The sequence below is a fragment of the Scleropages formosus genome, chromosome 2 (assembly GCF_900964775.1).
Source record: "Scleropages formosus chromosome 2, fSclFor1.1, whole genome shotgun sequence".
Lineage (NCBI taxonomy): Eukaryota > Metazoa > Chordata > Actinopteri > Osteoglossiformes > Osteoglossidae > Scleropages > Scleropages formosus.
In genome coordinates, this window is record NC_041807.1 from 16,855,651 (window position 1) to 16,879,587 (window position 23,937).

Below are 23,937 nucleotides of genomic sequence, written 5' to 3' on the forward strand. Positions count from 1 at the left end.
TCCAGCCAGTAAGCTAATTGATAGCAGATTGTTGCACCGGGATGACTGAGGGGTGGAATCTAGAACGTGGACCTCTCTGGGACGGGGGTTGGGGCAAGCTGCATGCTGGAGACTGTGCGTGTAGGGCTGTGGGGTGGTGGTGGTGGTGGATATATTGCCCTACCCCCACTTTCAGTTGAAATTCGATCCCGTGCTCCAGATGGGAAGAGGGCCTTGTTTTCTCTGCCCCTTTCCCTGTCCCACATCCTTCTTCTTCCAGATTCGCTGACAGTGAGGAGATTTCCATTCTGAGGCAGTACTTGTGCGAGCACCCCGTGTTTCTCTTGGCCGTCTCTTGCTTGGGGAAGAAGCTCTTCCCATTTTTCCTTCACGTCCAATGAGTTCATGCATAGGATTCATGTTTTCTCCTGTGCGTGAATTTCATGAGGTCCTCAACGAGAAGCATCAATTTGGGATCGAAGGTTTTCTAAGGGCTTGAGAAATCTACTCCCTCGAAGTGCTCTCGGACGTTTCTTGGCAACGGCTCCCAAAATCGCAGTCGTGTTTGCTTTTTTATGTAGGTTTTTTTCAGTTGAACCGCTGTGGCCGACTCCGTACATGTTTGTTGTCTCTTGAGGGTGCCTTTCTCCTCTCCACATACCTTATAAAACACACCCTATAATATAACGTGGGGAGTGTACGTTCCACAATCATTCCAACATGAACAGTGTGTGTGCACTCTATTCATGCTCAGTTTGTGACTTCCTGATTTTTTTATGTCTAAGTTTTTGCAGCCATTGCTGAACATCTGGGTCAGTTTCAGAAGTGTAATCATCATCTGGGTCCTGACAAGGTAGTCAGCCCTTCCTGTCTATCTCCCGCTGGAGGCGGAACCATCCATCCTAGTGAATAAGGTTTGAAAACAAAGAGATCAGAATCATCTGAGACTCACTGAGGGAAGAGGTGTGAGCAAGGGGTCTTTGGACTTTGTGGGCAGTCCCTTGTGCTTCCTCCCTACGTGGCCGCAGACAATGCTTGAGGACCCCCACCCCATTCATCAAGCCAGAGGTCTATGGCCTTTGCAGCTGTACTGTGCTCCGGAGAGGGTGGGCAGGAGAAAGAGCTGGGATGCAAATTCCATGCCCGCATCCGACCGCCTCTTTATCTGTGTCTTCCTCCCATCTCCCGAGACTTGGATCAAGCGGGAAATAGTGTTCTGCCCCACAGATTTACCGCGTGCATCTCAAGTGGTTAGCCCGGGGGCCGGGGCTCCGTGCTGCAGTCCCGCCAAATTATAATCTGTTTTGTTTGCTCCATCATCTCAAGCAGTATTTCAGTCATTATGATAGCCTATTGTGGGGTAGACACCCATTGCTGTGGAGTCTTATAGTTAGTGAGGAAGTATACAAGAAGCACAATAACAAGAAACGCAATACTCGCACGGGGGAAAAATAGTCACAATGTGGGCTATATTTAGCTGCAATTGATAAGAGAAAACAATCACACTTGAATTGTTTTGTGGCTCTCTATTTTTTTTCCTGTCTTGCAAATGCTCATTTAGTGGTTAACCCAGTTGTGTTCCTGTCTAGAGTCTGTCCCGTCCCGTCCCGTCCCCTCCCGTCCCGTCCTCTCCCAGAGTGCAGAGGCAGAGCAGCCAAATCCATACCAGAGCCAAGGGGGCAGCCTGTGTGTATGCATGTGTATATATGTGTGGACAGGGTTCCCATGGGCTCATTGCCTAATACCAGACTCTATCTTGGAGGAGAGTGGCGGGGGGGAGCTCTCTGGGTGCACTCCTGCCCTATTCACCTCCCTCAAGCCCTGCCATGGGATCTTCTTGGGAAAAAGTTGGTCTCTAAACAGGCCTAGAGCTGTGCTGAGCACAGATTAAAATCCATTGTTTATTTGGTCACTCTTTAGACCGTCATCATTTTTTACCAACCCCCTGGCAATTGAAACTGTCGCAGCCTCCACCCCAATTATTTTCTCGTGATAAAATACTGCCAGACTGAGCCAGTTATATTCCCCTAATAGAACTTTGCAATGGGACAGCTGGTAGTGTAGTGGTTAGCGCTACTGCCTTTGGAACCAAAGGTTGCAGGTTCAATCCCCACCTGTGGCTGTAGTAGCCTTGAGCAAGGTACTTACTCTCAGTTGCTCCAGTAAAATTACCCAGCTGTATAAATGGGTAAATGATTGTGAGCATGTAATAATTGTGACCTTAACACTGTAAGTTGCTTTGGAGAAAAGTGTCAGCCAAATGAATAAATATAAGATCTGGTGCAAGACTGTACAGGTTAAAAGTAAAAGAATGTCTTTCTATTGACAGGATTCAAAAATATGACTAAGGCATCCCTGCAGGTAAAGGAACTTGCTGTGTCTCTCCTTTCTGTGGCAGTGTGCCATAGTATGAGCACTGTTCTAGCCCTACGGGTTGGGAGATGCAGTGAAACAATTTAGATGCCAAGGAGGAGGAGAGGTTCCGATGGGCGGGAAGCGTCGATGTGCAGAACTTGCATGTGTTCACGGTGGAATTGTGATCCGCCGCTTTTCCAGGAACCTGCTGCCTCCCCCTCAAAGAACCCCCCACATACAGACCCCACTGAAGACGGAGGAATCCGTTTGGGCCGGGCTGGGGAAGAGCGTGATGTCACCTCCTCAGAGCATGTCCCTCCAGGGGCAGCCTGCCGGCAGATGGAATCTTTATGCGAAGCAGCTGTTTGGGACTGCAGCCCCAACCCCTCGAGTGGAGATCTTCACCAGGACTGGGCAGCGAGATAGGAGGAAGGACCTGGGACCTCAGCTTGGTCCAGAGCATTGTGGAGAATGCAACAAGCTCCATCAGATCCACAACACCAGTCCCAGGGGTTCAATACCAAGACTGCTTGGCTTCACGCTGTTTCGTCATGTGCTTTTCAGTCCATGTGGAACAGGACCAGGCTTTTCAGAAATGATTTCTGGCTCGGCCGCGTTTGGCCACCATATTCCATTGCAGGCACCTAACACTTTTGCCAGAGCAAGCTCTCTCTGGTGCGATCTCTGGTACTTTGTGAGGGTCTGGGAGGCGTTATAAAGCTGACAACTGGCCCGGACCGGCAAAAAACGACTCCCTCTATATTTCTTTTTTCACATTCTTTCACAAATAAAATGTGCATCAGACAAATTAATGCAGCATACATGACCACACAAAGCTGCAGTAACTTTGATAAACTGGTACCTGCAGTTGTATCCGTTTACTTATTTCTGTAAACGGGTATTTTCAGTGTGGAAGTAGTCCTCAGCCCTGACTGATGTGGTTTACCAGTAGAGTGGAATCACGAGTCCTTAAACAAGGCCTGTCCATGTTTGCAAGATTACCTCATACTTGCTTGGTCAAAACATCAGATAATAGCAATATCCTGCTCCGTTGTGTTTGTAAATCCTCCAGATTCCGGTGCCCTTGGCTTGACCCTGGGCCTGCTGGATTAGAGAATGACCTCCGGCGAGTCATCTCTGTGCTTTCGAAGCTCAGACGTTGCATTCAGGTGCAACTTGGTGGCGTTTTGGCTGAATCTCTGTGGTAGAACTCTTTGACCCTTACCCTAAGGGTTAGGGTTAAGGCTAGGGTTAGGGCTACTTTTGGGTTTGCATTGCTTCGAAGCACACATTTCCCCATAAACACGGCAGGGATGTTTAGTCCCGGTCAGTAAATCTGTCTGATGGCCCAGAACCACTTGTTTTTGTGAAGTCACATGGCATCTGCTGTCAAGCTACTGAGACTCCAGAGAGGTGGTGTTGGTGGAGGGGCCAGGCGAGCTGGACTTCTCCGGGTCGCAGTCTCCCATTATCTTTTATTGGAGTGAGCAGATGGCTTCTTGGTGCTAAATCACACTGGAAGTTGTACTCTTTCTTGGTCACATTTTAACAATAGTAAGTTGGAACAAAAAGGCTGTGCCAATAAAGTGTACTCACCAGTGATGTCGCCTTGGTTACAGCGGCAATAAAAATGGTGGCGCTGTCACGTTTACTGCTTTACAAGATGCCGGATTGACTGCCTGTCACATTCACAGACTTGGTGCCCCGCTCTCACGTTAATTCCTGCTGGTTCCCTTTAAGGTAGACCTGCAGTCAGAGACCCAGGTTTGACCCTTTGTGTCACACATCCTGAGCTTGGATCCATGCCTTAGAATCGGCGAGTCAGCAAAATCCTGTTATGCTATGTGCGACTGTAGTATATGGTGGGCGTGTGTGCCATTGAAACAATGAGTAATGTAATGATGGAACGCAGTGGTGGCAATGTTCTCATCTTGCCAGTGCACACACTGCTTTACAAAGCTGAAAGGAATGCGGCCATGTGACCTGGAACTCAACTGTGGCTCAGTGTGAAACGCTTCGCTTGGGCCCACAACTACACAATGGATGGACCTCACTGGCCCCACCAGTGTCTCACAGTCCCACAGTAACACAAATCACCTCTTTGGCTCTACGAAGCTGAGCTCTGCTCACTCCTACGTCATTCACCCGAAGACCTAGGTGCTGGCCGGTCTTGGTCACCTACTCCCCCGTGGTGAATATTCAGTTTTCTTCTTGCAATTATCATCCGCTCACCTGCCATCCCACACACATACTACCCCAACCGAGAGCATATAACAGTTCTTCAGTGCTTCTGGGTCTTGCAGATACCCACTGACTGCAAAAGTCTCTCACTTTCCTTGGTGTGCTAAGGAAAAAAGTGGATTCTTTTTCCCTCTGTCATGTGATCCATCACAGCTGCAACTCATTTATACCTACATGGCTGTTGGTGCTCTGATGCAACCTGCCCCGATGCTCAGCTGGGAGGGAGGTTTGACTAATCACCATCAGTCTTGAGTGAAGCAGGGGAGTGTGGGGAAAGTGAGAGACCCTGTCAGACCAGATGAGAACTGGAGATGGGTTTTGAGATGTCAAGACAGCAGAGGATACTAGGAAAGGGATTCCTTTGTCTGTGAAATGCGAGATTTCCTTTGATTCCTTACATGGGTCTGATGGCTTTGGTCATGTTGAACTACGCTTCACATCTTTTTCTTCTTTTGGATCATGTCAGTGGTGTGGGAGGGTGTGGTGGTGCAGTGGGTTTGGCCAGGGGCTGCTATGTGGTTGATCTGGGGTTCGAGTCCTGCTTGGGGTGCCTTGCTATGGACTGGCATCCTGTCCTGGGTGTGTCCCCTCCCCCTCCAGCCTTGTGCCCTGTGTTGTTGGGTTGGGCTCAGGTTCACTGCGACCCTGACTGGGACAAGTGGTTGTAGACATTGCGTGTGTGAGAACTTTGTGTGTTTGTGTAGTGCCATGTAAGGCACTGAAGGATAGGCTACTGAAACTCATCTGCTTTGGAAATCAAGTGTCCAAAACTCTTTGTATCAGAGGATTTTGTGACAGCTGCCTGGTTCTCCTTACAAAGACACGGAGGCAGGAACTCTTTATTCTCAAAAGTCCTTAAGCTATCTGAGGGTATCAATGATGGATGTTTTCCTCACGTTCTCTACTGGTATCTTATCAGCCTGCACTGTGGTAAGCAGTAGGAGACTGTATTGCCTTGACTGTAATTACCACGCTCCTTGTTTTTGAAGAACCTGGTTTTCAGAACCACCTGATAAGGTGCGATACCAGTGGGATAACCCCTGAAAGTATTTAGCAGCCTATAAGTAATTCCTGCCTTGTCATTTCAGCTTCACTGTCCACCAAAGATAGGATTCCAGTCCCACAGATGTGGATCACTCCACTGCTGTTTTCAAGGGCTGTTACCAGCTGCTCAGACCTACCCAACCTGAGGCACCCAACCTGGATGCTACATGTCAACAGACGTGTGGGACTCATGAGTTATCAGAGTTACAGTTAAGACGTTGAGAGGCATATGTCTACTTATCAGGGCAAGATTGAGATTATTAGATTATTATTAACCAAGGTCTTCACAGTGATACTTGCTTTCCTTCCCATCCATCCATTATTGTCATTTGGGTTATTAATCATTACATCCAGTCGTCCAATTCAGGTTTCAGTGGTCTGGAGCCCATCCCAGTAGCACAGACAACCCGAAAGTCCATCCAGGGACATTCGCTCACACATAAAGGGAAATGTAGAGTCACCAGTTTACCCGGAACTCAAGTCTTTCAAAGGTGGGAAGAAACAAGAGCATCTGGAGGAATCCACCTAAACACAGGGAGAAGATGCAAAACTCCTTAAAGGTTTTGAACCCACAACATAGGAGCTATGAAGCAACAGTGCTACCTACTGCACCTCTGTGTCACCGTGGTTCTTACTGTGCGCAGTCTAAACCGTCCTTTAGTGCCTGTTTTGTCAGAGTATGAAGGGCTTTTCAGCATTTCAAGAAGTTGTGTAAGACATCTGGTCAGTAACTTTATAAGCAAGCTGAGCTGAATGGCTGCTTGTGGGACTGGAATGTGTCTGATGTTGAGTTCTTGTGTCTCAATTAAATTAGGAATTTTTCAGTATTTTGCAAATATTTCCATCTGCCTTTGATGCCACATAATGACGGAATTCTTCCATATCTGGCATCAATTAGGACAAAGTTGATTAGAAGTTATTCTTTAGTGGAGTACTCTGGAGAAGGGTAAACAAGAGGAGGTGCCGTACTGAGCAAAACAGAAGCGCATACTGAGGGGGTTGCTGGACACCTGCCTGCGTAACACCCCTCCTTAAACCCCAAAACCTTAAAAACCTTTTTTCACGTCACATGGGAACTTTCACATACATCTCAAGAGCGTGTGTGTGTGTGTGTGTGTGTGTGTGTGTGTGTGTGTGTGTGAATATCTCTCTGCCTGTGTGTTTTTTCCCCTCATTTGTTTGTCTTTTATTCTTAGGGAACTGATCATAATTTTGTTTCTCTGACTCATCTGTCCATCAGTCTATCTGTCCTTCTTTTGGTTAGTTTGGCCCATCTTTCTGACTCACTTTCACTCGCTGTCTGCCTGTGCAGAACTTTTCTGTCTATGTCCGTCTGTCCATCCGTCCATCTGACCTGAACTGTAAGTTTGTAATTTTGCTCGTCTCCCTCATCGATCCACCGGCCTGCCTCTTCCTCTGCACGTTGATCTGATCCAACTGTCGGACCACCTAACCCCTCTGCTCTCTGCCTGTTTTGGTCCTGCAGGCATGTTCTAAAGATGCCAGCTGCTAACACCATGACTGGTGAGCGGGCACTGCTGTTCTGCACGAGTGCTGACAACTGCATCTACCAGTCAGTCAACGGGTGAGTATTGGGTACCTGGAGATCCCCCACGGCCTGGCGCTGTTCTCTAAAATGTCATCTTTTCAATGGCCTGTCTTGATATCAACCCGCTTCTTGAATTTCCCCTTTTCAATAACGTCTCTTAATGTTGGATTGTTTTTTCCAGTCGGGACTTTCTCCTCTTTGATTCGCAAATTTTAAAGACTGTAATGGTAGATTAAAAAAATGTTTGTATATTTACTACAGCATGCTGCCAATCCCGTTCTGGCAGTATATACAGTACACAGTATAAGAGCCCTATATAAAAGTAACTTATAATGTTAAGCTGCCTATTATTATTTACCCATTTTACACAGCTAGGTAATTTTTGCTGGAGCAATCTAGGGTAAGTACCCTGCTCAAGGATATTACAGCAATAGGTGGGAGACTATCCTGCAACCTTTATATCCAAAGATAGCAGCTCTAACCACCACGCTACCAGCTGACCCGTATTTTTTGTGTGTGTTAATTAATAACAGAATAGACCTGGGTGATGACAACAGAGGGAATCAGTATATAAAGAAAATATAAATACTTACAGAAATGGGAAAATTCCAAATGAGGGTATATAGTTCATTTTCTAGAGAGATTTCTAGAACAATGGTACGGTATAAAGTGGAGCTGTAAACTCAGAGACCCTAAGAGGAGTTTTTTGGGGTTTTTTGACAGTATTCACCTTTTCCCCAGCCTGTTGCTAGGAGGATCTCAATAGTCAAATGCACTAAATGGTTAACCTGCTGCCTTGGGCAGTTAATGGCTAGCTGCCTGTTCTAACCTCATTAGGCTTCCTGCTGCCTGCTGGCCTGGGTGAAGCGCCTCCCCATTACAGTCAGCCCCTGTCACGGCTGACCACACGGTGGGTATGTGAGCCCAAGCGTAAATACCTCTTCTCCTGCATCTGCTTCTTTCTGGTCCCATCCAGAGTCCCCCTTCAAGGCCATCCACCTGTATGTGTGCGGGCATTGTGCACATGCATAGCTGTATATGGCTGTATGCCTATAGCTCTGGGCGGCACGGGGGCACAGCGAGTAGCACTGCTGTCTCACAGCGCCCGGGTGGTGCAAGAGGACATGAGTTTGATCCCCGCTCAGTCTGTGTGGAGTTTGCATGTTCTCCTCGTGTCTGTGTGGGTTTCGTCTGGATGCTCCGGTTTCCTCCCACAGTCCAAAGACATGATGTTCAAATTCACCTATAGTGTGTGAGTGTCACAGAGAGAGTGTGTGTGTGTTCCACTGATGTATGGATGAGTGATCCATTGTAAGTAGTGTATCTAGCAGAGTAAGTCAACTTGGTGAATAAGGTATGTGGGCTAATAACATTATGTAGTATCCATTGGAAGTTGCTTTGGAGAAAAGAGTCTGCTAAATAAATGAAAATGTAAATGCATCCTGATAGAGCACACACATGGCTTGCACCGTGAATAGCGGTGTCCGTTTAGCAGCTAACCGTGCTGTAACACAAAGGCTCCCACCTCTTCCTGGTGCACCATGACCTCTCTCCCTGCAGGAAGTTGCCAAAGAGCCTGCCAGGCTGCATGAGGGACTGTAGTCTGAGTACTGAATAGTGGGAAATACCAGCCCTCACACATGGTGAGCATGTCGTTTTCTGAACTGATAAGTACCATTTGCATTTATTCATTTAGCTGATGCTTTTCTCCAAAGGGACTTACAGTGTTAATCCACTTACGGTTATTTACACAGCTGGGTAATTTCATTGGATCAATTTTAGGGTAATTACCTTGCTCAGGGGTACTACAGCTGGAGGTGAGATTTGAACATGCGATCTTTGGCTCCAAAGGCAGCAGCTCTAACCACTACAGTACCAGTGCTTCTCAAACCTAACCCTTTTAGACCCATGTTCCAGTGTTTGTTCCACATGACCTGATAATAATGATGTTTTTATTGACTGAGTTGTTCAGTGAGTAAATTCAGATCACATTATACTGAACTTACTGTTAAGAACTGCAGAGAAAGACTCTGATCCTTTACATTTGATGTACTGAAAACCTTGATAAAATATTCTCTCCCTCTGAAGAAATATGAACATAGAATTTGTTTGCTGGTGTTGCAAAGGCTGCTTTAATTTTGTAATTTAAAGCCCAGGAAATTTAAAGAAAACCCTTGTTAATGTGAATTCTCAACACTCAAAGATGTGATTACCTTTAATTTCAATAGTAAAATTTTTTTATGTCTTCTAGAGCCCCCCAGACCTACAGGCATTTAGGATAAAATACCGCCAAATCCCATTCAAATGGACACAGTTACTTCGATAGTTAAAATTAGTTTTCATAGGTGTTACATAGGAGTTGCTGGTGGTGGTGTGGTTGGAGCTGCAACCTTTGGATCTGAAGGTTACCAGTTCACCTCTCACCACTGCTATTATGAGGTTCTTAAACTAAATTACCCTGCTGTCTAAATCGGTAAATAACTCTAAGTAACTTAGATCTGTAAGGTGCTTGGAGAAAAGTGTCAGATAAATGAGTAAAAAATAAGTGAGCAAATAATGAGTAAAATTAAGAAGGCAATTTCCTTTCATGCATCACTCTATAATAGTGCATAGGTAGGTGAATGTATAGAGTTTACACTGATATTGTAAGTGAATTTTCCTAAAGGTGACAACCACATACTCTTTATTATTATTATTATTATTATTATTGTTGTTGTTCTTGTTCTTGTTAGAAGGTCACTTTGGGGAAATGTGTCTGCTAAACAAATAAATGTAAATGTCTTGTGCAGAGCAGCTGTTAGGAGGTGTGCAGGATCCAAATTGTTTCACAAATGTGCAAAAATTCCTTTTAAAGCGAAGTAGGGATGTGAATTGAAATTCCTCGTGAAGCAGAGTTCTTGCCGTATCTCAGGATGATTAATAAGAAGTCTTTAGCTTATTTATTCCAGCTACTATGAATTTTGTTAATTCATTGAAGTTTGACCAGGGCACATTCATCTGGACCAGGATAAAGACCAGGACTAGGACTAGGATTAAGACCAGGCCTGCGTGGGTCTAGTTGTCAAACCCAAGGCACAGGGTGTCGGGCCACATGTTGGTCAGCACTCAGGCCTCTGTGTGAACATCATGGCTGCAGCAGTGATCGTACTGCTTCTTTCTCTCTCGCTTCATGCTTCTTCTACCCCTCACTGTTAGATGTTATATGTGTATTGTCACTTATCTCCACAAGTGCAACTTGAGCCGCCTGGAACCATGAGCTCAACACGATAACTTCCATTAGCTAAGTAATCATGGCATTGGTCTCTGTCTGGATTTCACAATCTGCATTGTTTCTTTATATATATATATTTTTTTTCCGTGATTCAAGCTCCAACCCCTCAGGAGGTCTGTTCATTTCTGAAAGTGGTCCTGGAAGAAATTTTGTTTTTATGAGTTTTTTCTGCTGGTAAATACTTGTGAGCAGGCTAATTAAGAGTTCTGGCCAATTGAGTGCGCGGTCGGATTATTCCAGTGACGTAGCGGGGCTGCGAATGGCGTTTTGGGCTTGTGAACATCTGACTCGGTCCTGCAGAAGAGGCACATGCAAATGGAAAAAGAGTCTTCTCCATTTACCATCTTCTTAGGGATTCTGGTACAGTTAGCTGCCGTCCTTGATCGCACCCAAGCTGCCCTTCCTCGCTCACCTCAGAGAGCGTGGGATCAGCTTTGGCTCCCTTTCCCCCTCACTCATGGATGAGAAAGGGTCTTCCAGCAGTTTCTACTCGTGCTCTGGCTTTTTAATTTTTTTTTTTCTCCTCGCTACACATCTCTGTTCGTGCCAAGTCGGAGAAGCATCGATTCCCTCCATCTCCTCCACCCTCTCCTTTGCCTTCTTGCCCCGATCGGTCCCGCCTCCCCTCCTATCCGCTCTCTCCAAAATGTATTTTTCTTGGCCCACAAGCCTGACCTAGTTTCTCCTTATGTTGCTCCTCACTTCTTCAATAGCTACACAGACTAAGAAAACAAATTCTTAGAAATGACGAGAGCTCATGCAAGGCTTTGTTACGCCGCTTGAGGTCTAATATATAAGCATAAACACTACCGGAACACACAGAGGTACCTCAGGGGAAGAATAAGAGGGTTTCTCGCTCTTATAAGTCCGTTCATATTTCAGATGATGTCATGAAGAGTTTCCGAGGGACCGGAGGGGTTCATGTTTCCTCCACTTGTTTGTTCGACCAAAACTATGTGATGAACAAGCCTGACTCCAAACGTGTGTTTATTTACTGGAGAGGTCAAGGGAAAATATATGAGCAGTCTTTCGTTTGCTCTCTGCCAGTTCTTCTTCATTTTCATCATTCCTAGAAAAAAGATTGTTCTCGTGGACACCTTAAACACACTAATAGCTCTTAAAGCTGTTCCCTGTGCGCTGGTGTCCGAACCTGGTGCAGGAGCTGCTTTCCTGGGAACGCTTGGGAGGAAATGCCCGGTTCTCTGAAAGCAACGTGGGAAAATGTATTTGTTGCCGTTGCCCTGCGTAGTCTAAAGAAGCCCTGCCAATGAACCTTATGAAGTAGTCATTTTTTCTTTTAATATACCTCCACCTCCTATAATTAGTTTAATTGCAGTGTGGCGCATCTTCACCGAACTGACGATTGAAAATTTTTCTTCTTGATTTTCTGAGATGGTAAGTACAGATAAAGGTCAAGCTGACCATTCGCTCCACAGCTCCACGGTCATCGATCGTATGATTTGTTTGGTCTTAGAATGTAAGTCATGTTCTTTGCTCCCAAAGGGCTTGCTGACCTTTTGCTCTCTGTGTTTGACATGGCAGTCTCAAGTGCTGCGGGTGGAATATTGGTGAGGCTCCATCTACCACCGCACAGTGGCCAGATCTGCACAAGGAAGAGGAGACCAAGTACCCCCTCACCCCCCTGGACAATCTGAGTGACGGGCCAGGGTGTGTTGCCATGCTCGCCCACAAGAGAACAACCACTGCTGAACCCCGGGCCAACGAGAATGGGATGGCGGATGGCGTCAGGATCTCCAAGACCCCAGGAGGACTGAGGAGCAATGCCAGCATTCGAGACAAGATTTCCCAGTGGGAGGGCAAGAAGGAGTCCACACCCTCACCCCCGTCACCCTGTCCGCTCACCACTGCGAAGGAACTGGAAACCACAAAGAAGAAGGACGCCAAACCCACAGAGGTCCAAAAGGGGGAGAGCAAACGATTTGTTAGCTGGGAGAGGCAGGACTCCGGGAAGGAGAATGCAGGAAAGCTGGCAGATCTGAGGCCCAAATCCCCAGAGGGTCTTGCAAAGGACAGTGGGGGGATCCTGGAGAAAAAGTACTGGGGGAAGCCAGCTGAGAGCATCCAGGAGAAGAGGTCCGTTTTGACACACATAATGAAGTTGGAGCAGGCCATGAAAGAAGGGCCTAACAAGCCCTCCCTGATGCTACCTGGGAACTATTTCTGTCCCCCTGCTAAGGACGAGCAGGAGGAGGCTGACAAGAAGTTAGCCGAACCCATCTTTGGGACCCTGGACGTGGTGCGGACTGTGGGCCTCCGGTGGGGGCGAGACCCAGAGAACGTATACACCGAGCCAGGCGCGCCCTCCATCAACCCCGTCCCTAAGCCACAGCGCACTTTCCAACACCATAATGCTGCCCCTGGCTCTGGAAAAGGAAAGAGGAATCTCCCGCCTCTACCCTCCATCCCCCCTCCACCTCTGCCCACCTGTCCCCCACCTGCAGTTAATAGAAGGCCCTGGTCCGACCGACCGAGGGACAGCAGCAACAGGTAGGAAGACCGGAAAAGGGAGTGTTCCAGAATGGATGAGTGCAATATTTAAGCTCTGTGATCTGTGATGCTTTGTCGTTGAAACCTTCCCAATTTTTGAAATGAACAAAATTAGGATGAAATATCAAAATGTTTTTTCGGCGATGGAATGAAAATGGCGGCATGACCGATGTTATGACCTCAGCAATGAACACAGCGAGAACCATCACGAGCTCAGCGTCGAGTGTATAAGCGAGTCCATCAGAGCTCTGCCGTTTGTTTTATTTGACATTCTCCACGTAGGAAGCGGCCTCTGCACATCACGCTGCTGCGTTTGTAGGTAGTCCGAGTTTCTCCATTGACCTGCCACTTTGTGCCGAAACAATTGGATAGGACTTCAGCTTTTGAGGGTGAAGGTCTTGGATCAAGGCCAGAGCAGAAATGTAAACATGGGGCCTCTCTTACCTGGAAGATTTTGTTAAAGTTCCTAGTCAACTGTATTTTTCATGCAGTGCAACACACACACCACATACCATACCTTATCTGGCTTGCACCCGTTTGATGCGAAATGCTTCATATCCTACAGAGGACCTCATGGCTGATCATCAGAATGGGGCTGCTGAGGGGGGAAGCTTTTTTCTTTCTAATCCCTTCACATCCTACATAAACAAATCAGTGCATGCTTTCTAAAGAAGAATCGGTTGGTAACAGATGCAGCAACACCTGGATTGTAGACGCTCTTGAGACGAACGACACTGAAGTCTTCTGTGTTTGTCCGACTGCTTTAGAATTACGCTGTATGGCTCCTTTAAGATCCCAGTCTGTTATGCAGTCGGTCTGTTAAATTAGGGTATTTAGTCTATGTAATAACCTTCTGTGCCTGTGCAAAAATAGGGGTAATATTTGTGTCTGAATCCATTACAAATCCAAAGGAGAACTGGAACCTTTTCAAGGTGACGTGACCACAAAAATGTAATCAAGTCCGATATTTTGCGCTCGACCAAGCAGGTGGAGAACCTGCATTGCAACCAAAAGGTTCCTGCATCACCTCCCCTCAGGGGGTCCTTCTATTGTACACCTGAGGAAGCTCCTGCATAGTGGCTGCGATCGGGGGAACCGCGAGGTGCGGAGATCAACAGGAACTGCTCAGTGCCACGCCAATGTGTTTCGACTGTGTGCTTGGCCTTGCAGGAAGTCGTATGAGTTCGAAGACCTGCTGCAGTTGTCCACGGAGGGCTCTCGGGTGGACTGGTACGCTCAAGCCCGCCTCTCGCTCACGCGCACTTTATCTGAGGAAAACATCTACGAGGACATCCTAGGTGAGCAGCCTCTTGAGAAGGTGCGGTGCGCGTCGGTTGGGGCTGGTGCGTGGGAGGACGGTGGGGTTACTGGAGTCTCGGCGACGGCATCACGCTTCGTAGGGATCGCTCCAGCTTCAGTCTCCGGCACTGCAGTGGAATGTCTTGTTTTTCTCCTCACGGAAAAACACAACGTTCTCAGATGTCTCTGGTTGAACTTCTCAGTTGGCTGGCCCTGGAAATAGCAGAAATCAGATTAATTTTGAGCGCTGTTTGCGGTGAATGATTCTCCTGAAAATTCTGCCGGAATGCTCGGGTTTCCCCTTAAGCATCTAAAGAGGTAACTGCTCTCACCGTGTTTTTCGCTGTGATTGCCCGCTCCCCGTATTTTCAAGTCATCCACTTGCTTTTGGGTTCTGACATTATGTTCCACCCACTTTATCCTATCATTTGCAGTAACTTTGTGGGAAATGGTCACTGAGGGATTCCGGAATGTTCCGCAGCCCAGCAGGATGCCTGGAGAGATGTTTGTTCTTTGATGCAAATTGACCAGAGAGGCTTGGCTCATGTGGGTTTCTGTCACCTTTGAGCACAATTAGCGCCTGTCGCTTCAGGGTCCTGCCAGCGTTTCACGCAGCCCTTGTAGCCCCTGTCAACGGAGTATAATGCCCTTGCTTTTGCTGGATGATGTTTGAGGTGTGAAGCACAGTTGAAAAGCCTCTCTGTCTTCCCTTTACAGTTTTACCAAAACGTTTTGGAGCTGTGATACACACGCTAAGAGGGTCACATTCCAGCTCCCAGTTAGAGAAGTAGCCAGAGTTTGATTCAGATGGTCCCTTTTCTCAGGGTGCGCACCGCCGACCACCGTAATACGAGGAGTGTGTTTCGTCACACTTTTCCTGTGTCTGGCGGGATGTGTCTCTGTAGACGCCGAACTCTAGCGTCAGTGCCGTCTTTCTTCTCGTGATTGCATGGAGGTCTTTTGTGGAGAACTCGGTTGCTCGCTGAGGCCGAAGACGCCCTCTGGACGAATGTCTCAGGCCTCGTGCACCACGTCTTGTTTTTCTGATCCCCAGCGGTATGCTGTTGGTCCAAGCAACGTAAATCCATTCCATCCTTCCATCTCTGGCAATGCCTATGATAGCAAGAACTAGCTGGAAGAAAACAGTGTTCATTTTTAGATCCTTTTGGGGCACGAAGTCACATTTTGGTGTTCCGGGGACCTGTTTGAGTTCGGCACGCCGCCCTTCTGGCTTTTCCACATGATTTGACCACCTTGTTTGTTGCTACGCGTTGTTCTAACTTGCAGACCCCCCATCAAAGGAGAATCCATATGAAGATATAGAGCTGGAAAGCCGTTGCCTTGGGAACAAGTGCCCCCTGCCTGGATCACCGTTGTCTTCTGCCCCTGACACGCCCACCAAGGTACCTATAGGTTTTCATATAACAAGATGGTTAAAGGCCTGAAATATCCAAAGGGGTGCAGGTTCTTAGAATGTACTCCAGGTCCAGCAGGAGACTGCTGAAGGGCAGAGAAAGGACCATTATGTGATTTGTCGCAATTCCTTGTGCCCTGACCTCTGGGTCCGCAACAGGTGACCTCCAAACCTGGCTTCTTCCGGCAAAACTCAGAACGCTGCAGCTTCAAGCTGCCAGACCTGCGCAAGACCAACCGCGAAGGGGGCGTTGCCTCGCCCTCCCGGATCAGTCCCCCATCCACGCCCAGCAGCCCTGATGACACTCCTTGCCTCTCGGGAGACCCCTACAACCGCCGGCGGAGGAAAATCCCAAAAGTAGGAGGCCTGAGAAGGTCTAGGGGGGAGAAAATGAGATTGTCGGCTTTGGGAATTGCATGTGTTGGCGATCGTGATTTACAGTTTTAGCTCCCTGTAGGAACGTCAGAATTTATCGTTAAACGCCAACGTCCAGGAATTTTCCTGCTGATTTCCTTCTGCTGTTAAAAGGAAGCTCAAAAAAGCCAAGGTGAGGTGGGAGAGAAGAGAGGCGGAGGTGCGTTGGTTTACTGTGTGCTGGTCGCTCCACAGGTGGTGACGAAGATCAACAGCATGTTTGAGGCGAGGCGGGGGAAGAGGCGCATGAAGAGGGTCTCCCAGTCCACTGAGTCCAGCTCGGGGAGAGGTGTGTACCGGAGGTCCATTTGACCCGGTCTTCATGGTGCCGACTCGGCAGCTGTTTCCGGACCATCCCAGACAGCACGCCCACCATCCCCCGTAAAGGGAAACGGTTCCCGTATGTTTTAAGTCATCTTCCCAGGCACATCTGCACAGCTGACCCACTTTTCGGCAAAGCGAATTGAGACGTGGATTTGTGAAACACACATGTGCATAGCGCCGTGCACGTGCACACGCGTCTTTTCCGTCGACACCGTCGGCTCCGTGTGAGGACGACTTGTTAACATCCCCGCTACCTCGCGTTTCTCAGCCTTTGTGAGAGTTTTTTTTTTTTTTTTTCTTTCTCTTTTTTATTTGCAGTAACAGATGAAAACAGTGAGTCCGAGAGCGACACGGAGGAGAAACTCAAAGGTGAGAGGTTCATCAACTTTGCGTTGTTCCTCGATTTATTTCCATCTTGGAATGGACCCAACTTGGAAAACTGAGAAGCTCCATCAATGGCACTTGGATCCAACCAATAATATGAGTAATATCCAGTGTGCACGGTGAAATATAATATTTAATGCACAACCTAGATGTTGCTGCACATAGACCAGAACAGCCTTCTCCTTGGATCCCTGTTGGAACCATCCGTGATGTCAGTTTGACATCAGCAGCGAATGCTTGATCTCTCTGTGGTCCAGCTCACAGCCAGCGCCTGGTGTCGGTCCAGTCTATGCTGAAGCAGGCGGGTCGGTACCGCACCCTAGAGCGGGACCTCATGGATTTGACAGAGAGGAAACTCTTTGAGTACTTCCTGGTGGTGGCGCTGCACAAGTCCAAGGCAGGGATGCCTTACTTGCCTGAAGTCACCCAGCAGTTTCCCCTCAAGGTGAGAAGCAGAAAAATGCATGTTGGTTGACTCTTTGGCACGGTGTGTGTCTTTGCACGTCTGTGCGTGTCTGTTTCTGCGTTGTGTGTGACGACGGCATTACGTCCCACCGCTGCCAGCTGGAGAGGAGTTTCAAGTTCATGCGGGAGGCAGAGGATCAGTTGAAAGTCATTCCTCAGTTCTGCTTCCCTGATGCCAAGGATTGGGAGCCTGTCGACAGCTTTGCAAGGTGAGGTCCTGCTTCTCAGCTGCAAATACAGGCAAACACACACACACACACACACACACACACACACACACACACACGCATTCACATGCACGCAGTGACCTGTGTGAGTCACTGGTTCCTGCTCTTCTTCTCCCGTGCTGCAGCGAGACGTTCTCCTTCGTGTTGACTGGCGAAGATGGAAGCAGGAGGTTCGGATACTGCCGCCGCTTATTGGTAAGGCAGCATAATTAATTGCAATTATCATTTTATCAAATGTTAATATGTCATTGGGAGGCGCAGTGGGTTGGACCAGGTCCTGCTCTCCGGTGGGTCTGGGGTTCGAATCCCGCTTGGGGTGCCTTGCTATGGACTGGCGTCCCGTCCTGGGTGTGTCCCCTACCCCTCCAGCCTTACACCCTGTGTTACCGGGTTAGGCTCCGGTTCCCTGTGACCCCGTATGGGACAAACGGTTTGGATAATGTGTGTGTGTGTGTGTGTGTGTGTGTGTGTGTGTGTGTGTGTATATTATGTCATTTATTATTTCATATGCCTTATACACACATACACATATTTATATAGACACACACGTATAATTCCCTTGCAAAGGGTTTAAGTCAATAATAAAATGACAGATACACACTGCCGTGTGTTCACAGCCCAGCGGTAAGGGCCGCCGGCTGCCCGAGGTGTACTGCATCGTGAGCCGCCTGGGCTGTTTCGACCTCTTCTCCAAGGTATGGCTGTCCGTGCTTCTGCGGCGTCTCTCGATTTGCTCTCGTGTGTTTGTGCGAGCGTGCTTCAAAGTAGCAAAGATGCGTAACTGTAAATGGTTAGGTTACACAGTGCGTGTCGTTTGGGTGTGCGACGCCGTGTCCCGTGAGTCCGTAAATGGTAAAGGAGGTAAATGGTTCCTGTAAGCGGTAACAACTGTGTATAATGTGCATAAGGTGTAAAGGCTGTACGTGTGTACTTTGTGTAAGGGATGATGACGTGCAGTATGTGTGCAAGGCGTACGTACTCTGCAGAGTGTGTGTAAAGTGTAAAGATTGTATTCTGCGTGCGTGTTGACCACTTGACCGTTCCAATGCACGCAGATCCTGGATGAGGTGGAGAAGCGGCGCGCTCTCTCCCCCGCCTTGGTGCAGCCCTTCATGCGGGGAGTCCTTGAGGCTCCTTTCCCAGCTCCCGGCAGAACCATCACGGTCAAGAACTTCCTGCCCGGCTCAGGCACCGAGGTGCAGCCTCGCGTTCGGTGAACTTACATTATACTGGCGTCACCGGTGAAATCCTTCGGTCAGATCGCACATGCAGGTTCACGAAGAAGAGCTGAGAGCCACAGGGGGCCCCCAGGGGCCTGCCCACGTGGGTGTCTTTCTACAGAGCGAGCTCTAACTCATCCCTCCGTGCGCCGCTGTGTCCACGTCAGGTCATCGAGCTGTGCCGGCCGTCCGACTCCCGCCTGGAGCACGTGGACTTCGAGTGCCTCTTCTCGTCGCTCACCCTCCGTCTCTTGCTGCGGGTGTTTGCCTCTCTGCTTCTGGAGCGCAGGGTCATCTTCACCGCCGACAAGCTCAGGTGGGCTCCTCTCGAGACCCCCAGCCACACTTAGTCCCTATCCCTTATTCTATATTCTGCACCCACACTTAGTCCATATTATTTATTCCATATTTGCATCCCCCTCCGACGCTCAGGTGTGTATCAGCGATTTGGGCGAGTAAGACGTCCACCACAGCGCAGGAATCTGTGACGGTATCAAGATGCGATAAATAGATAAACAGAGCGTTCCTGGAACTTTCTTTGGGGCCTGAGAGAAAGCGAAGGAAAGAATGCTGTTGTGTTACACAGTCACCATAGGAACAATCTCTTTTTTGGAAAAACCTGGGAGAAGCCAAAGGGGAGATTTGTGCTCTGCTTGGATGCTGAAATCTGCTCCGTGTCCAGCCAGGCTGCCTCACCGTCTCCTCCTTCCGGCAGTCGCCGGTACTCGATAAAATCATAATCATGAAAATGTGTCTGTTGCGATCTTTAATACTTTTTTCTCCAGTTACTAAGTTCTCTGCACTGATGCCGAGAAAATGAAAACCCATGAATTCGGAAATGCGTCGATGTCACGCTGCAGTTACAAAAATGGACAGATTTCAACAACATGGACGGATGGATGGATAGATAGATACTTTATTGATCATTAGCTGCTCCCTTCAGGGTTATTGCACATATATCCGAGTACCGCATTTTTTTCCAATACAAGCGTCAATGTTTTTTAAAAAAAAAAAAAAGAAAAAAAAAACTATTTGCAAACAAGAAGCCAAAGCGTGCACTTCTTTTTTTTTATTCTCCTTCAGAACCCTTAGGAAGAATAAGTCTATATTCCGTATTTTCTTTGCCTTTTGGATTATGTGGCATTACATCACCATCTGCTGGTGGACACCAGGTAAGGAAAGGCCTTCAGTTTGAGAGCGCTGTGCTGTGGGTCGCTGGGAGGTGGCGAAGGTTGACCTGCTAATACGTCTCGGTGGTAAATAATCAGAAATCACCGCGTGGCGCTATATTTGCCACAAGTGTTTCTGCCGCTGTGATCCGCGAAGTAACGGGTGAACTCCCTCCTCTCGTCTCCACGCCCCTCTCTCGACCCTCTGTCTTTTCCTCAGCACCCTGTCCAAGTGCTGCCATGCCGTGGTGGCCCTGCTCTATCCCTTTGCCTGGCAGCACACCTACATCCCCGTTCTGCCGCCCTCCATGATGGACATCGTTTGCACCCCGACACCCTTCATCGTAGGTCTCCTCTCCAGCTCGCTGCCTCGACTCAAAGAGCTGCCCATCGAGGAGGTCAGTTCCCTTTGGGTGTGTGTGCGCTCGCGCGAATGTGCGTTCTTATTAGATTTACAAACAGCACCGGCTTGTAAAGAAACGTTGTGGCAGAGACGGACAGTAAATGTACTCGTCTGTATATAAATGGGTAAATAATTGTCGGCGGCTTAACGTTGCGAGTCGCGTCGGAGAAAAGCGTCTGTTAAATGAATAACTGTAAATGTAAAAAAAAAATACGTCCCACAAACTTAAAACGAGGGAAGAAGATCAAACGGCTGCAGTATTTCACAGCTGTGATCGCACGGGGCAGTACCGAGCCCAGACGGGAGTCCAGACTTTCCAGGATTTCACGCGGAATAGTAAAATTTTCACGCGGATCAAATTTTCCAAGGGGAAGGAAATTAAACACTTTGATCGTCCGCATACAGTATTTACAGAGGGACCTTCAGGTGTAGGCCATGGGCTTGAAATACATTTCCATGCCAAGTATTTAAGAGTAATCAGCCTACATCCCATAACATAATAAAAAGGAGCTTTGGGGTTGTGATTTTTACAAAGAAATAGATTTTTCTTCAAGTTTTTTTTTGAATGGCTGAGTGTGTTTTTTTTTTTTTTTTTTTTTTTCTCTCTGCCTTGCCTCGGCCGCTGTGAGTCCCGGACCTTTCCTGTCGCAGAACAATAGTCCGGAGCAGTTCTACGTGTTCCCAGCCCGGAAAAAGCTGAGGTTGCTCTCTCACAGGAAATTACATCATTCCTCTTTGTTCTCCCCCCCCCAGGTCCTGGTGGTTGACCTTGGCAACAGCCGCTTCCTCAGACAGGTAACGCCACCGCTGTCCCTTCCCCAGCGGTGCAAACGCACTGCATCCAGACGTGGGCGCCGAAACAATGAGTGCGTTCTGGTGACAGCCCGACTGTGTCCCGTGTCCCGTCTCCCCGTCCCCCCAGCTGGACGACGAAGACTCCATCCTGCCCCACAAGCTGCAGGCGGCGCTGGAGCACGTCCTAGAGAGGAGGAAGGAGCTGGCCTGCGACAGGGCTGAGCTGCTAGGGGGTGAGGAGCCACTCGCAAAGCAGCGCTTTCAAACTCAGATCTCGCAACAAGTACAATTTTACTCCGCTAATAATGTAAATGACCGTAGACTGATGGATCTGCTCACCAAGGGAATTACGGTGGACACGCAGGCTGGTTGCTCTTATATACCTGGCATGGAGTTTGTAATTATGGTCCACGCCTGAAGTTCCTCCTGTAAACACAGCGGGCTTATTCCACGTGAGCTCGTCCTAATCTGTTCCTCGAAATCAACATCATATCCAAAAATTGGAGATAAAATGACTTATTTAGTTTTTCTGGATAAAAATTCTGCTTGTTCCAAGCTCACCCCAAGTTCATCTCAAATCCACCCCAAATGATGCCTAACAGAAGCAAAACATTTGTGTAAAACAATACAATTTTACACAGTTTTTACTTTTAGTTTTACATTCCCGGAAAGTTTAAAAAAAAAAAAAAAAAAAAAAAAAAAAAAAAAACTTCATGGCCTCTGCTGACCATTTCTGAATTTCTCATGTCGATGAAGCTTTTTTCAAACATGCGCGTCATAGTAGTGGTAAATATTGGCCCGTGTCTAAATGCTTCCTCAACATTCTATGGTGGGTGCGGAGATTTTAATGTCTACATTTGCAATAGAGCTAAAAATTATTTTTAATTCATTATTTTTTACATTTAACTTTTTTCTCTTTTCTGTGTTTGTTTATAATAGCATGTTCTTCAAAGGTCTGTTTTGTACAATTTGTTGCAGGGAAAACGCGAACATGCAGTTCCTCTTTCTGCCTGTAGGGGGCAGCAAAGTGCACTGAGACAGAACAGCGACTATCAGTGTGTTCAAGCATATTATTGCGAAATGACAGATATTTATGCATTCATGGGTGTATGGATGACCAAAGTTTGTAACTTTGCTCGTGCTAGAAAACCTCAGCATGATAATTCAGGCAAAATGTGGAAAGTCTGAACTCATTTTTTGGATTGCGTACCAAATTATGTCTTTATCAAATTATGTCTTATTATGTAATTTGGCAGTAGTGTTTTGCCCACATCATAAGAATATGTGTACGTATTTGCAGTTTCTCCTTGTTCTGTTTCCATCTCAGTACTGCCGTGACCCGGTGCTGTTGTCGATTTCAAAAAAAGCTGAGAAATTGCTACTAATTAATATCATGACTGTGCATGAATTTGCTCTAGTTTTGTTGACTGGTGACACACGGTGACACAGTGACAAAGTTGAGCAAAACTCGTCCTCTGCGAAGGCGCTTGCTTCCATTTTGTCTCTGCCTTCATGCGCAGCGCCTTCTCAGATTTCCCGTCTTGCTGATCCTCCACCAGACTCCTGCTCGCTCAGCACCGTCGTCTCGGAAGCGTTTGTGCGCTTTTTCGTGGAAATTGTGGGCCACTACCCACTCTTCATGGGCGCTGCCGAGCGGGGGGACGACGACTCGTCCGCCTCCTCCTGCTCGTCCCCCGCACCGTGCTCCTTTCAACGGGACGCCTTCCGCAAGGCCATCGTCTCCAAGAGCCTGCGGCGCTTCCTCGAGCTCTTCATGGAGACGCAGATGTTTGCCGGCTTCCTCCAGGAGAGGGAGCTGCGCAGACAGGGCCTGAGAGGTGGGGTGTGTGTGTGTGTGTGTGTGTGTGTGTGTGTGTGTGTGTGTGTGTGTGTGTGTGCGCGCGCGCGTGCGTGCGTGCTCTGTCATGTATGTGCATGTATGTATGTTGGGGGCATGGTGGTTAGCACTGCTGCCTTTGGACCCCAAGGCTGCAGGTTCGAATTCTAGCTCTGATACCCTCGAGTACGGTGCTTACCCAGCAATTGCCTCAGTACAGTTACCCAGCTGTATAAATGGAAAGATAAATACCTTGTATTCTTCAGTTCGCTTCCATTTAGGGACACAGAGCGCTGAAAATTTCTGTTAATGATCCAATATGACAGCGGTAACACTATAGTTAACTAGAGAGTAAGCTGAAGAAAGGAAAACAAAAAAAACACCTCACTGCAAAGGAAGTGTGAAAAATAAATCTGAAGGGGTCCAGGTACCAGTGGCTTCCACCTCTCCCGGGGGTTCAGCTTTGGTCTTTGGTGAAAGGGGACCTGTGTGGAAATAGGTGGTAAACGCGGTACAGCATCATTTTGACCGGTTCGGATGTTGCTGCTGTTTGTTTTAAGCTGTGGACTAGACTGCTCGTGCTGGAGCCTCTGAGTTCTGCATCCGCTGTCGGGTCTGAGGACGCAGCTGCACTCATTACTGGCGTTAAGTCCCACTGACAGACGCAGAGCAGAAGTCAAAAGTTTGAGTACACGCCAGCAATACCGGTTTCGGATGAACTGGGCAGAAGAGCGAGAGCAAAGCAATCCGCAAGTGTCCAAATTACTAGAGAAGAGCTGGGATGACATGGGACCTCATTTCCTGATTAACCTTTTTATCCAGATGATTTGTGACCAAAAACTAGTTTTCGGTGTACTCTAAGTCACAAGAACGCAAGAAGCTGGAGCTACAGTTCTGGACAAAAGTGCATGAGTTCCACAGGTTGTGTTGTTTTCAACGCCCCAGGTCTGTTCGAAGTGAGGGCCCAGGATTACTTGGATTCTCTACCAGGCAGTGAACACCGTGGGGTCAACAAGTTTCTCAAAGGCCTAGGTGAGAA

The 23,937-nt window shown here is 47.9% G+C and overlaps 1 protein-coding gene across 5 annotated transcripts in view; it reads left to right on the top strand.

Annotated features, from left to right (window-relative positions):
* Positions 1-23,937, top strand: part of LOC108931565 (DENN domain-containing protein 2A-like) — a 32,288-nt gene that overhangs the window by 7,264 nt on the left and 1,087 nt on the right. The window contains exons 2-19 of one of the 5 annotated variants that reach the window (XM_018747411.2): positions 7,106-7,204; positions 11,982-12,947; positions 14,118-14,245; positions 15,534-15,649; positions 15,820-16,017; positions 16,270-16,363; positions 16,717-16,767; positions 17,040-17,227; positions 17,347-17,456; positions 17,600-17,669; positions 18,092-18,169; positions 18,530-18,670; positions 18,862-19,010; positions 20,084-20,261; positions 21,020-21,061; positions 21,189-21,294; positions 22,621-22,899; positions 23,844-23,930. In XM_018747411.2, coding sequence (XP_018602927.2) covers positions 7,119-7,204; positions 11,982-12,947; positions 14,118-14,245; positions 15,534-15,649; positions 15,820-16,017; positions 16,270-16,363; positions 16,717-16,767; positions 17,040-17,227; positions 17,347-17,456; positions 17,600-17,669; positions 18,092-18,169; positions 18,530-18,670; positions 18,862-19,010; positions 20,084-20,261; positions 21,020-21,061; positions 21,189-21,294; positions 22,621-22,899; positions 23,844-23,930 — 3,067 coding nt within the window. In that variant the 5' untranslated portion in view covers positions 7,106-7,118. Of the gene's footprint in view, positions 1-7,105; positions 7,205-8,005; positions 8,079-8,588; positions 8,812-11,981; positions 12,948-14,117; positions 14,246-15,533; positions 15,650-15,819; positions 16,018-16,269; positions 16,364-16,716; positions 16,768-17,039; positions 17,228-17,346; positions 17,457-17,599; positions 17,670-18,091; positions 18,170-18,529; positions 18,671-18,861; positions 19,011-20,083; positions 20,262-21,019; positions 21,062-21,188; positions 21,745-22,620; positions 22,900-23,843; positions 23,931-23,937 lie in introns of those variants that run through there. The other 4 variants (XM_029247407.1, XM_029247401.1, XM_029247406.1 and 1 more) reach the window with 4 other exon arrangements.